General features: G+C 41.7%; 2 protein-coding genes across 4 annotated transcripts in view; both read left to right on the top strand.

Annotated features, from left to right (window-relative positions):
- The first annotated feature begins 864 nt into the window (after positions 1-864).
- ticam1 (toll-like receptor adaptor molecule 1) lies at positions 865-4059 on the top strand. Of its 2 annotated transcripts, XM_034614754.1 has the most exons (3): positions 865-1161; positions 1354-2222; positions 2253-4059. In XM_034614754.1, the coding sequence occupies exons 2-3, from the start codon at positions 1493-1495 to the stop codon at positions 3251-3253; spliced, it is 1731 nt and encodes a 576-aa protein (XP_034470645.1). In that variant the 5' UTR covers positions 865-1161; positions 1354-1492; the 3' UTR covers positions 3254-4059. The 2 variants fall into 2 exon arrangements, with proteins under 2 accessions (XP_034470645.1, XP_034470644.1); XM_034614753.1 differs by having other exon boundaries at positions 1354-4059.
- Positions 4060-5883: 1824 nt separating this feature from the next.
- Positions 5884-11186, top strand: part of camsap2b (calmodulin regulated spectrin-associated protein family, member 2b) — a 33015-nt gene continuing 27712 nt past the window's right edge. For both annotated transcript variants that reach the window (XM_034614742.1, XM_034614743.1), the window contains exons 1-2: positions 5884-6556; positions 10719-10978. In XM_034614742.1, coding sequence (XP_034470633.1) covers positions 6418-6556; positions 10719-10978 — 399 coding nt within the window. In that variant the 5' untranslated portion in view covers positions 5884-6417. The remainder of the gene's footprint in view (positions 6557-10718; positions 10979-11186) is intronic.

The raw sequence follows: 11186 nt of genomic DNA, 5'->3' as shown, positions 1-11186 counted from the left end.
TCTTTATTTTTCCGTAGATTTACCATGTTATAAGAGATTTGAACACGTAAAAGTTGATTTAGTTTGACAAAGTACAACTCATGGATCTGAATGTTTGCATTAGGCAGTGATGGTATACGACAAAGTACATTAACTTTGTTACTGTTGCTTAAGTAGATTTAGTTTTTGGTACTTTTACTACACTATATATATCAGCAAATATCTTTACTTTCCACTCCAGTAGATTTATACTATACATTATGAAACATGTGAAACAAATCTATCTATCTATCTATCTATCTATCTATCTATCTATCTATCTATCTATCTATCTATCTATCTATCTATCAAGTATAAAGCAATCAATAACGAGAGGGGAATTGGTCCATTGATCCAATCAGAGCGAGCAGTTAACATTAGACCCCGCCTCCTGCAGAAACAGTATGGTGAAAGAATAGATTCAGGAGATTCACAGTCAAGTCGAGATTCAGCCAGTAATGAATGTGAAATTACAATTGTTTTCAGTAGCATCATCTGCAGCTTTATCATATATCAGAGTCTGTAAATTATTGTATTGAACAAAATATACACTAGGCAGCGTTAATGATGTATTAGCCTGTTGCATTAAAGAATAGGCTACACTCTGCAAGCACTTTCTTCATTTAAATATTTAAATATATTTAAAAGCAAATACTTTTTACTTTAGTAGAAACCTTTTCCTTTACTTTTACTTTTATGCATTTTTGTCAATTTATTTGTGCTTTAACTTAAGTAACATGTTTGAGTTCTTCCTCCACTTCTGCCATCGGTTAAGGGGAGAACTGTGCTTTTTTTCACATGTTCATTCCTCTTCCTGGTTTTGTCTTTTGTCCCTCATGAGGTCCCATACTTTACAAGCTGTGACATCATCAATGTGTGCTGCCCTGCTTCAGAGACAGAGGCCTGCAACTGCCACAGGTACATCCTCGGATCAACTGGACTGCAAAAGTTGGACAAGACTTACAGAACAAAGTGGGGTCGAGGCAGCTGGATCTCATGCGTGGACCCAGAGCTTCCTGTTGACTGAAAGGACTTTTCTCTCGGTTCAACTCAGCTGGACTAGAGATTATCTGAGTGACTTCCTTATTCAAGCTGGAAACAAACTCAAAGTTCACTGTTTTTGGCCACTGGAACTCAATGCCGGTGAGGAACTGTCCGATTTTCTTTACACTGCTGTAACAGGTCGAAAGGAAGCAATAAAACACATGTTCATTTATTAAATTTCATTTGACCTACTTTTACAAACTCAGTTGAAAGTGTTATGTAATTTGAAGCAAACATTCCTGTTAAGACCGTAACATTTCTGAAGGCTTGTTGTTTCCATATCTTTTAAAGATGCAAGAATGGCCTCAAAATCGTGCACCTCTCCCACGTTTCTGAAACATTGAGAGACAAGAGACGAAGTTGGAGAATCCCATGTGACCCTGCCACGTCCTGTTGAAGTCTGGAGGTGAGGTAGCAAGAACAACTGAAAATGAGTCATGAAGAACAAGAAAGACAGGGGACGGGACTGAGAGACGTCTTTGACATATTACTTAAGGCGTGTTCGGAGCGACTGCTGAGCTTGACTTTTCAGCTGGGTGAGTCTCCTGAGGATGATCTCATACACGTCTTGTGTCTGATCATCCTCCAGAGAGAGGAGCAAGTCCTGAACAAACTCCAGATGCTGAAGGACAATGGCCTCGCCAAACAACTGGCTGAAAGTTGGAGAATGAGTGGAGGTAAATTAGAAGATTTTAGGGATCACTGTGGTGATTTACAAGAGTTTACAGGAGAATCTTTGGCCATGTTGGCTCGAGTTTTTAAGGTTTTGTCGGAGAGGAGTCTTTGCGATCAGCACCTGAGGAATCTGGCCTATCAGAGAGCCGTTTCTGTTGACAGCCAAAAAACAAGCAGTTGTGAGGGTCTGGAATATGATAAACTCAGAGAGGAAGCTAAAAATGTCTGTGGGCCTCAGTTTGAGGAGTGGATGTGCTCCTCAAGAGACCTCCAGTCAGGGTCTTTGCCTGATCCTCACAGAAGCCTGGATGAAACCTTAAAAATTACGAATCGGTCAGAGAGAGGTTACAGTCTTGCCAGCCCCCTGGAGGCGAGCTCCTCAATGCCCTCATACCCTACTCATCTAGAAATCAGTATCTCCCCAACAGCCTTGTTCGAAGCGGACAAAATATCCCCAGAAGCATTTGATCAACCCCAACTGAACATTTGTCTCCTTGCACGTGGGCAGTCTCACTCATCTGAGGAGCCTAAATCCAATGAACCAGCTCCGCTTGAAACAAAGAAAGACTCAAAGATGCACACACCACTCCCAGCACAGTGCAGGAAGTTGGACATTCAGATTCCCCCTCCAATTCCAACCACCAAACCAAGCAGCCTACCAAACTGTGAACTACCTACTGCAGCAAACGCGTGTGTCCCCAAGGTACCTGTTCGAGATGACATGCATGAAAGAGAAGCTGCAGAAAAGAACAAGGCTATTTTTTACGCATTTGTAATCCTGCATTCACCAGAGGACGAAGACGTGGCCGAGAGCATGAGGGAAAGAATGGAAACGGTCACTGGCTGTGTAGGTGCGACTTTCTCAGAGGAGTTTGCCGTCCCTGGAAGGAGCGCCCTGAGGTGCGTGGAGGACGCTATCAACAACTCAGCCTTCACCCTGCTGCTTCTCACCCGCAACTTCAACACTCGCATGTTGGAGACGGAGACAGACACCGCCCTGATCAACTCCATAAACAACAAATACAAGCACAACACGGTTATCCCTCTGCTGCCACGGGAGAACAGTCTCCCGAGAGAGAGCATGCCCATGGTTCTCAAAACAATAGTTGCGCTAGAGGACAACAGGAACTTTGACAAAAAGGTGCAAAAGTCATTGTGTCAAGCAAACGTTAAAAGACAAAAGAAAATCTGGGAAGAGGAGCAGAGAATGAAAAGTCAGATGGAGAGACAGGAGGAACTAAAGCGACTTAACCAGTATCAAAAGAAGCTGATCCAACAGTGTAAAGAATCACAGTCACTGGAGCAAGACAACATGAGTCTTTTAATGACACAAAAGCTCCTACTTGGTTCCAGTGAACAGGAAGGGGGTGCCGGCAGCGCTAGGTGCCAACAACATCCAAACATCCATATTGAGAATGCTCAATATATAATGATCGGTAATGACTCCCAAATGACTGTGGATCACCTTGGAGATGCAGTCAAAGATGATACAATTTATTCCGAGAACAAGCAATAAACTCACATAGGAAAATACTTAAAAAACACAACCAAACCAGATATTTTTTGAGGTCTATTTGTGTGTGGAAAATTAACTAATTCATAAAATGTTCTAAATTATAAAATATTTGAGCTACAACAAACACTATGAGATATTCACTGTAGATTGTTTTACTGTATTTCGACCTGTTTGTTCCACCCACTATAAAGATATGGTACACTGAGAACTTTTTAGATGAATGTTTAGCTCAGGAGCGCCATCTACTGACCGATGTGTGACATGCACTTCCTGACCTCCTCAGCTGTATAAACTCAATGCAGACACTAGGGTGCAGTGTTGTTACACTTTCCTCGTGGCTCCTTCTCACCCTTCATAAGTGAAGTGTCATCCAACAGCATCACTGCTCTGCTGTCAGAGAGCTACAAGACATTGAATACTATCTGAATTTTAAAACGTTCCGTATGTTGTATGAAGAAATATTTCAACAGTAACTGTCCAGATTTAACAGATTTTCTTTTGGAGCAATTTCCAAAATGTTTGTCACTGATCTTGACGTTTATATCATCTCATTTGCACTATTTTTTTCCTTGTGTGGTAACACTTTTATTGTTGTAGTTGCAGAGGAGCAGGCAGCAGGTTGTCACAAAATCTGCTGGTTGACAACAAACGATTTGATGATTTGTAAGACTTTACCGATCCGCTCAGGCTCATGCACGACCACGGCCTATATTGCCCTCTCCTTCATCATCTCTTGTTTTACTGTGTTTATCAGCTTTCTTTTACACTTTTAACTGACTTTGAAAGATGCTTTATAAATGCATTTCGATTTTTTTATTTTTATTACTGTTGTCCAGTCTGTGTGAGGGATATCTAAAGGTTCTAAATGTTCCATACGGCTGCTGATGGGATGTACATGTTGACCCATGTATATGTGTTGTTGTTTTCTCTTTTCAAATACAGTCACTGCTAATCTGGGTTTCATTCATTGGTGGAAAAAAATATCTAAATCCTTCTCTGCATCGGTACTCAAGTTGGAAAATATTTCATCAAACACTGGTTTAGGTCAACAATCATTTCAAGTAAAATTTACTTCATTTCCTCCACCAAGGAAGTTATGTTTTTATTTTTGTTTGTTTGTTCGTTAGCAGGATTACGCTAAAGTGACTGAACCGATTTCCATGACTTGTTGGGGGGGCAGATGGTTTCTTTTTTTTCCACTTTCATTAACAAAGCGAAATACAGGGTTTTTTGTGTGTATTTTTGTTGATTTGTCATTAAAAGAATAATGGATCTTGGTGAAAAACATATTTACTGATATTTGTGAGTGTGTGTGTGTGCAATCCAAATAGATTTGGTGCAGATCCAAATAAAAATCCAGGTCTAGTGAAATAAAATTTAGTTTCATAAGGGGGCTGATGGGCTTTGGCGGAGGTATGTGCTCTACTGAGTGCCGTTCTAGTTTAAAGGGTTTAGCTGAAGTCAAGCTGGTCAAGGACAGATATGTTTCCAGTTGCCAACAATCTGATCACTGTGGCACTAACATTTTAGGTGCTGCATTTTTACTACAAACAAGGACGCCACTATATATTTTTTCTTCCATGAGTGAAATTTTGGTGTGGATCCAGGATCACTTTTTGTAACATTGGGATATGGGGTGGGTTTTTTTCCTAGGGACAATGTGTCTTAATATAAAAACTTGCACATTTAAGGAATAGATAACCATAAGTTAGTGCAGCTTTAATTTAAGGGAACTGTTGGGCCTTCGTGGAGGCATGTGCTCAACTGAGTACCAATCTAGTTTGAAATCAAACAGAGCAGTGGTTCTCAAACTTTTGCACTTTAATGACTCCTTAACTGACACAAACTAGACCATGCAGCCCCATTTTTAAAGTTGGCCCCAACTTTGAGAACCCCTGAAATAAAGTTAAAGTAAAAAGGATTTGCACTAACTGTTAAAATGTATATATTTTTAAGTATATTTTCAGAAATATTGCACTCTCTTGTGGTATTTTAATGTTAAAGTGGCCTTCCTATGAAATGACAATATGCAGTGGTCAATGCCAAGCTAATTTAAGTTTGAGACCCGTCCTCTAAAAAAGGCCGGTAAATACATTTCTACCAGAAACAGCAACGATGTATGTTGATCCTAAATAACTGAGTAACCGAATCCATCAATTTGAAATCTCACTTAATATAACCAGTATTTTACTACTATGAATTTGTCATTATAAGGACACATTTTTTTCATATGTGGGATTTATTTAATAATATCAATTGTGTTCTTGTGTGATGGAGGTTACTTAATGTATTTTGTACTGACCGTGCTGTAGCCCAAATCACCTCGATGTTCCTTTGAGTCAAAGCAAAGTAAAACGATTCAAACTACAGCTGTGTGCTCATGACTCTTCATCTTTCTTCCAACTTTTTCTACAGCTATTATCACTCTGCAGGCGAGGGGGGGGGGGGGTATTTTGAGGAGAAATTTCCACAGCTATTTAATTTCTCCATTTCTCAGCGGGATTTTTTGGGATTTAGTCGAAATCCCTCCTTCCAGTCAACTCCACCTTGTTTGCATTATATTTTTATCCTGTGGTAAACTCCTATCAGAATGAATAGACGAGGTGGGTGTTTTACGCATGCGCAGTGCGCTCCATCCTCCGGTCAGTGCGGCAGGAAAAGCGCAGAGAAGACAACGCGGAGAAGAGAAGGAGAGAGAGAGGGGGGGAGATAAACAGTTAGAAAAGAGAAGGCGGAACAACATGGACACAAACAGGATCTTCATGTGGTGTGTGTGAAGCGGTGCTGCTGTGGTGTGGTTGGGACTGAAATCCTCCTCTGGCCCACAGCCGCTCCGTTATGTCGAGGAGAATAAACCCAGGGAATGGAGGCTATCTTCAGGAAGGCTGCTTCTGATCAGCTGCGTCGTGCTGTCACTGATCCGGGATCGAACTACAACACCAGGACAGCAAATCCCAGGATGGTGGAGCTCATGTAACACGGGAGTCGTCGTGCTCTCCACCGAGCCACGCTCAAAGTTTTTTTTTTTCTTCTCAGGGAGAGAGGAAATTTTTTTTTTTTTGTGCATTGGAATTCCTGTGGACGGGATGTCATCCTCTGGCTGACTGCTGCTCCTCCAGCTGCTGCTGCTGCTGCTGCGGAGGGATCCCCACACCGAGGAGAAGATGGGAGATGCGGCAGACGACCGAGGGATGAGACGGACCTTCATCGTCCCCGCCATCAAGAGCTTCGACCACTACGACTTCACCAGGGCCAAGGTCTCCTGCAGCCTGACGTGGCTGGTGGCCAAGGCTTTCGGCTCGGGTAGGTGGCGCCTCCTCGGTCTCTCCCAGTTTGTTCTCTGGTGGATCAGATGAGTGGAAAACCGGGTTAAGATAATGATCTGACATGGTGATGCTGTGTTGGGACCAGTGGGAACATTTTGTAAACAACAGTCTGCAACCCGACTCCAATTAGACTAGTTATAATCACTTAGATCGTCCTCCCTCATTCTAGATAGCAGACATCTTTAATCTGTCTGGTCTATGAAACAGCAGCAGTTGATTGAAAATTCATCACCACAGTCAGAAATGTTAATATATATATATGATAAATTGTATATAGCACATTTAAAAACACAATTACAAGGTGTTTATTAAGTTTATAATGAAAGGGCATACAATAGGAAACAGTTATAAATGTAATAATAAAAGCAATTTGAAGATCACAAAGATACAGAAATAAAAAGATGTTATCAGATGAGATAAAAACAATGTAAAATAAAACATTATACTGTAGAATGATTGAAATAGTTAGTAAGACCTAGGAGAAAGCACACCTATAGAAATGTGTTATTCAGAGAGATTTCAAAGTGGAGAAGGAGTTTGCCAGATGGATCTCCTCAGGGAGGTTGTTCATAGAGTGGGGGTCCTGACAGAAAAGGTCCTCACCCAGGACTGTGGACCAAAGTCTTCTTCATCCATCAAAATAATGTAAAATATATGGTATGTTTGGCTTATGGGTGTATTTCTGTTTACTGCAGGGTTAGAATCCCTCCATTGAGGTCACGGGTCAAACCCACCACATCCCTGCTCGTGTCACAGGATTAGTGGTTGAACCTGTTGCTTGCCTAATGCTTATTATTCCCCTGCTGCAAGAAGTCAGGCCACAGACCTGTTAGGTAACACCCATCTTCTCTGTCAGTCTTCGCTGTTTGATGACGAATACACACACAAGGCCGTAGCTTCAGTGATGCAACAGATAACTGCAGCTAATAGAAGTCTGGGAAGCACTTTTTCAGTTAAGTGGATAATAGTTTGGAGCGTTAATTATCAGAAAATTGAGTGACAAAAACAAACAATTCATATTAGGAAGGATTCTGAAACCTCAACACCAATGTCAACAATCTTGTATCGCGATACACAACGATGGAACTGCGATATTCCTAAACTCACAGCCTATAACAAAACTAATTGTTCACTTTACAGACTATAACACATTTGAATCAAGGAATTAGTTGCCCTTTCTATTCTAAGTTAGGGTAAGCTGTATATTTTTTACATTACACTTGACTAAATGGGCCTGTGAGTGATTATGAGCCTGCGGTAAAAGTGACACATCTTAATTAGCTTAAGATGGATAACAACTCTTAGATTGCAGACCCCACCAGGCACATTCTAATCAGCAGCTCAAATATATTTTGTGTATTTTCCAGTCATACAAGACAGAGAAAAGCTGAAACTATTTCCAGGTGAGAGTTCGGAAATGTCACATTATACCTAACAAATGAATAACAGGATTTAACAGATGCTTTTTCATTTTCTGTATGTCAATGAATTGATTAATCAACCAAGAGAGAGAGTTTCAACTCCACTTTCCAGTAAACCTCTGTATAGTATACATATGGCTCATACGGCACAAGCTATCGACTGCTATAGTTTTCTTTTCTTGACAGTTATAATAGTGACTTCTCTTAATACTTTATACTTCATGTACGTATCCCAGTCCTGTCTCCTGTCCCCACTGTGGTCTGGAAGCAGCTCTGGCGGCCTGCCTCATAGAGACTGAGTAATTCCAGCCTGCTCCGAGCCCAGAGGTTTACTCCAGCTCCTAATGAATGCTTTAACAGCTGCTCCTTCTGTGTACTGCACTCTGAGTCAATGAGCGGCCGCCACTGACAGACAAACCTAGAAAGAGCCTGATCAACAGCCATTGATCCAACACTGTGAGTCGATAAAGCTGCACACCACCTCTTTTCTCCAAACGAGACGTAATTCAGTAACATGTGAGAGAGACAGGATTTGTTCAACAGGACCTGTTGGCTGTTCCCACACTCCGGCTCCTTGTTTTGTCCTGTCCCACCACTGACACAGTTTCAACTCCCTGCAGCACCGCCGAGATCTGTGGCCCAATTCATAACCAGTCCTCTGAGCCTTGTTTGGCCTAGTTCTGACGGCCGGTTGACGGTTTGAATCCTGTGTCGATCAGATGTAACAAAATTCTCATCAGCTGAAACGTTAAAGAGATGGATTTGCCTATAGAGTAGAGCATGGTAGTCGGCAAAGAAGGAGAAGAAGGGGAGCTGATTTTGTATTAGATATTTCATCAAATTTCAATTTGAAAAAGATCTTTGACAATTTCTATACCGTTTATCCTCCGAGGGGGGAGCTGGAGCTAATCCCAGCTGACATTAGGTGAGAGTCTGGGTACAGGTCACCATTGTGTGATATGAGATACATTTGCTTAACCTGTTAGTCTTATTAGTTCTGGACTTGTCCGTAAAATGTACCAAACATCACTTTATAGTGAGTTTACAAAAAAATGCTGTATCATGTTGTCAATACATAAACCTCCTCAATGATTCTGACTGGACTCGTCTGTCCCACTCACTTCCCAGCACGGACGTGACCAGCATCACCGTAGGTTGAACAATGCTCAAAATTTCAATTCATGATCATTCATCAGCTGCATTTAGAAGACTGGAAATGCAATAGTTCAACTAATCAATATCCCCAACGGTAGTGAAGTGCGAGGAAGGAGAGCCGAGGGAGAACTCTCTCCAGCCAAGATGGAATTAATGAATCCCGCTTTGCGTCTCAAGCTATAGAAGAGGAAACTTAAATGGTGCAGTGGCTGAAATGAAAACCGTTTCCCTCTCTGAAGTAAAGAGTCTTTCAGTGCTTAGATCAACAAACAGCTCTGCAGTGATTTTAATGGTGGTTTTCTTTGTGTTTTATATGCTACAATGTGTTGGGAGGAATTTCACTCCAGACATCACGATGCAAAGAGAGATCATTTCTGACATGTGGATTTTGTTGCTATCGAGAGCTGTGAAATGATTGTACGGTTCAATTCCTTGCTTCTTAGTCTGTAAATAAAGATGGACGACACGGCAGCTCCCAAAACTGAAGCCAAATAATCTTTTGTCAAACTCAAGTGAATTTGTTTTTCTAGTAAAGAGCAGTCAAGCAGCAGAGATAAGCACTGCTGACTGTTAGGTTGTGTATGCTGAGCTGTGATCCCGGGGGTCTCCAGGGGAGCAGTCTTCTACGTGCCTGGACTTCCTGTGGCAGCTACTTCCTGTCTGTTTCCTCTTTGATGGCCAACACAAAGGAAAAGGGTTTCACTTGACGAGGCAGTTTTTCATGAACCCAGAAAGCCCTGTGTGCTTAGAAAACAAATGTTTTTTTTCCAATATGATTTGTCTGTAGAACGTAACTAAACATTTCTAACTGCTGAGATGTTAACGGGTGTTTTTGCTTGAACTGGGCTTGAAATATTTGTTTTTATTAGGTAGTTTTGTTGAGCTGTCTTGCTTCTTAAAGTTGTGATATTTTAGGAGAGGTGGTGAACAAAAACAAGCTGCACCTTTTAAGATAGATTCCTCTTTTGTCCTTAGTGTCTCTCAGTGTGATTCAGAGGTGGATAGAGAGGAAATGACCCAACGCACCAGGAATACACACACACACACACACACACACAAGTTACGATTCAAGGATCTTGTCTGACTAAAGTGATGCACACACACATACACACACACACTGTGGCTTTGTGCTCATAATATCTCCCGTCCTGTTTGGATCTACATTGATAAAAAAATTCATCAACAAATATACATGTGACGTTTGTGTGCTTATTTTTGTAACAGTGAAAACTCCCTTTCTGCCTGAAAAGCCACAGCCCGCCACAAACTAAACAGATGTCTTATAGTAGCTACTGCAATTTCCCTCTAATGTTTCCTATACCATCATTTCATGGTGTGTGTGTGTGTGTGATTGTACACGTGCAATAAGCTTTGAGCTTTGATGGCGAGGCTCCGAGCTACAATGTAGGGAAGCCACGCAGAAACGACAACAAAAGATACTTAAAATACAGAAAGAATAGCAGCATAGCTTTTTTTTATCTCAGCAGCAATGGAGCTGGAAAACAGGAGGACGAAGCTAAATGAATCTCCTCACTCATGTTGTGTGTCTCCCTCTCTTCTCAGATGCCGTACCAGAGGAGCTGGCTGAGCCTTTCTACAGGGACCAGTACAACCAGGAGCACCTGAAGCCCCCGGTGGCCTGCCTGCTCCAGTCTGCAGAGCTGTACTGCCGGGCTGGGAGCCTGATCCTCCGCAGCGATGCTGTCAAACCTTTACTGGGACACAACGCTGTCATCCAGGCCCTGGCTCAGAAGGGCCTGTACGTCACTGACCAGGACCGACTGGTCACAGAGAGGGACCTGACCAACACGCCTATAAACATGGTGAGTGGAGACGACACAGTACCTGACTGTATTCAGTGATGAAAGATACAAAATGAAGCAATTGTTCTTTAGAATGTCTAAAAAGGACTAGATCTATGTTATCTAAATATATTTGTTGAGTTGTGTACGTACATTATCCAAAATGTTTCCAACAATGTTCAAACCCTGAGAAATCCCCAATATTATTCAAGGTTACAGACCGTTTCAT

The sequence above is a fragment of the Hippoglossus hippoglossus genome, chromosome 17 (genome assembly GCF_009819705.1).
Source record: "Hippoglossus hippoglossus isolate fHipHip1 chromosome 17, fHipHip1.pri, whole genome shotgun sequence".
Classification (NCBI taxonomy): domain Eukaryota; kingdom Metazoa; phylum Chordata; class Actinopteri; order Pleuronectiformes; family Pleuronectidae; genus Hippoglossus; species Hippoglossus hippoglossus.
This window is presented reverse-complemented; position numbering and strand designations above follow the sequence as displayed.

Coding starts and splice junctions, on each gene's coding strand:
- ticam1 (XM_034614753.1), top strand. CDS start 1,493: ATGAGTCATGAAGAACAAGAAAGACAGGGGACGGGACTGAGAGACGTC.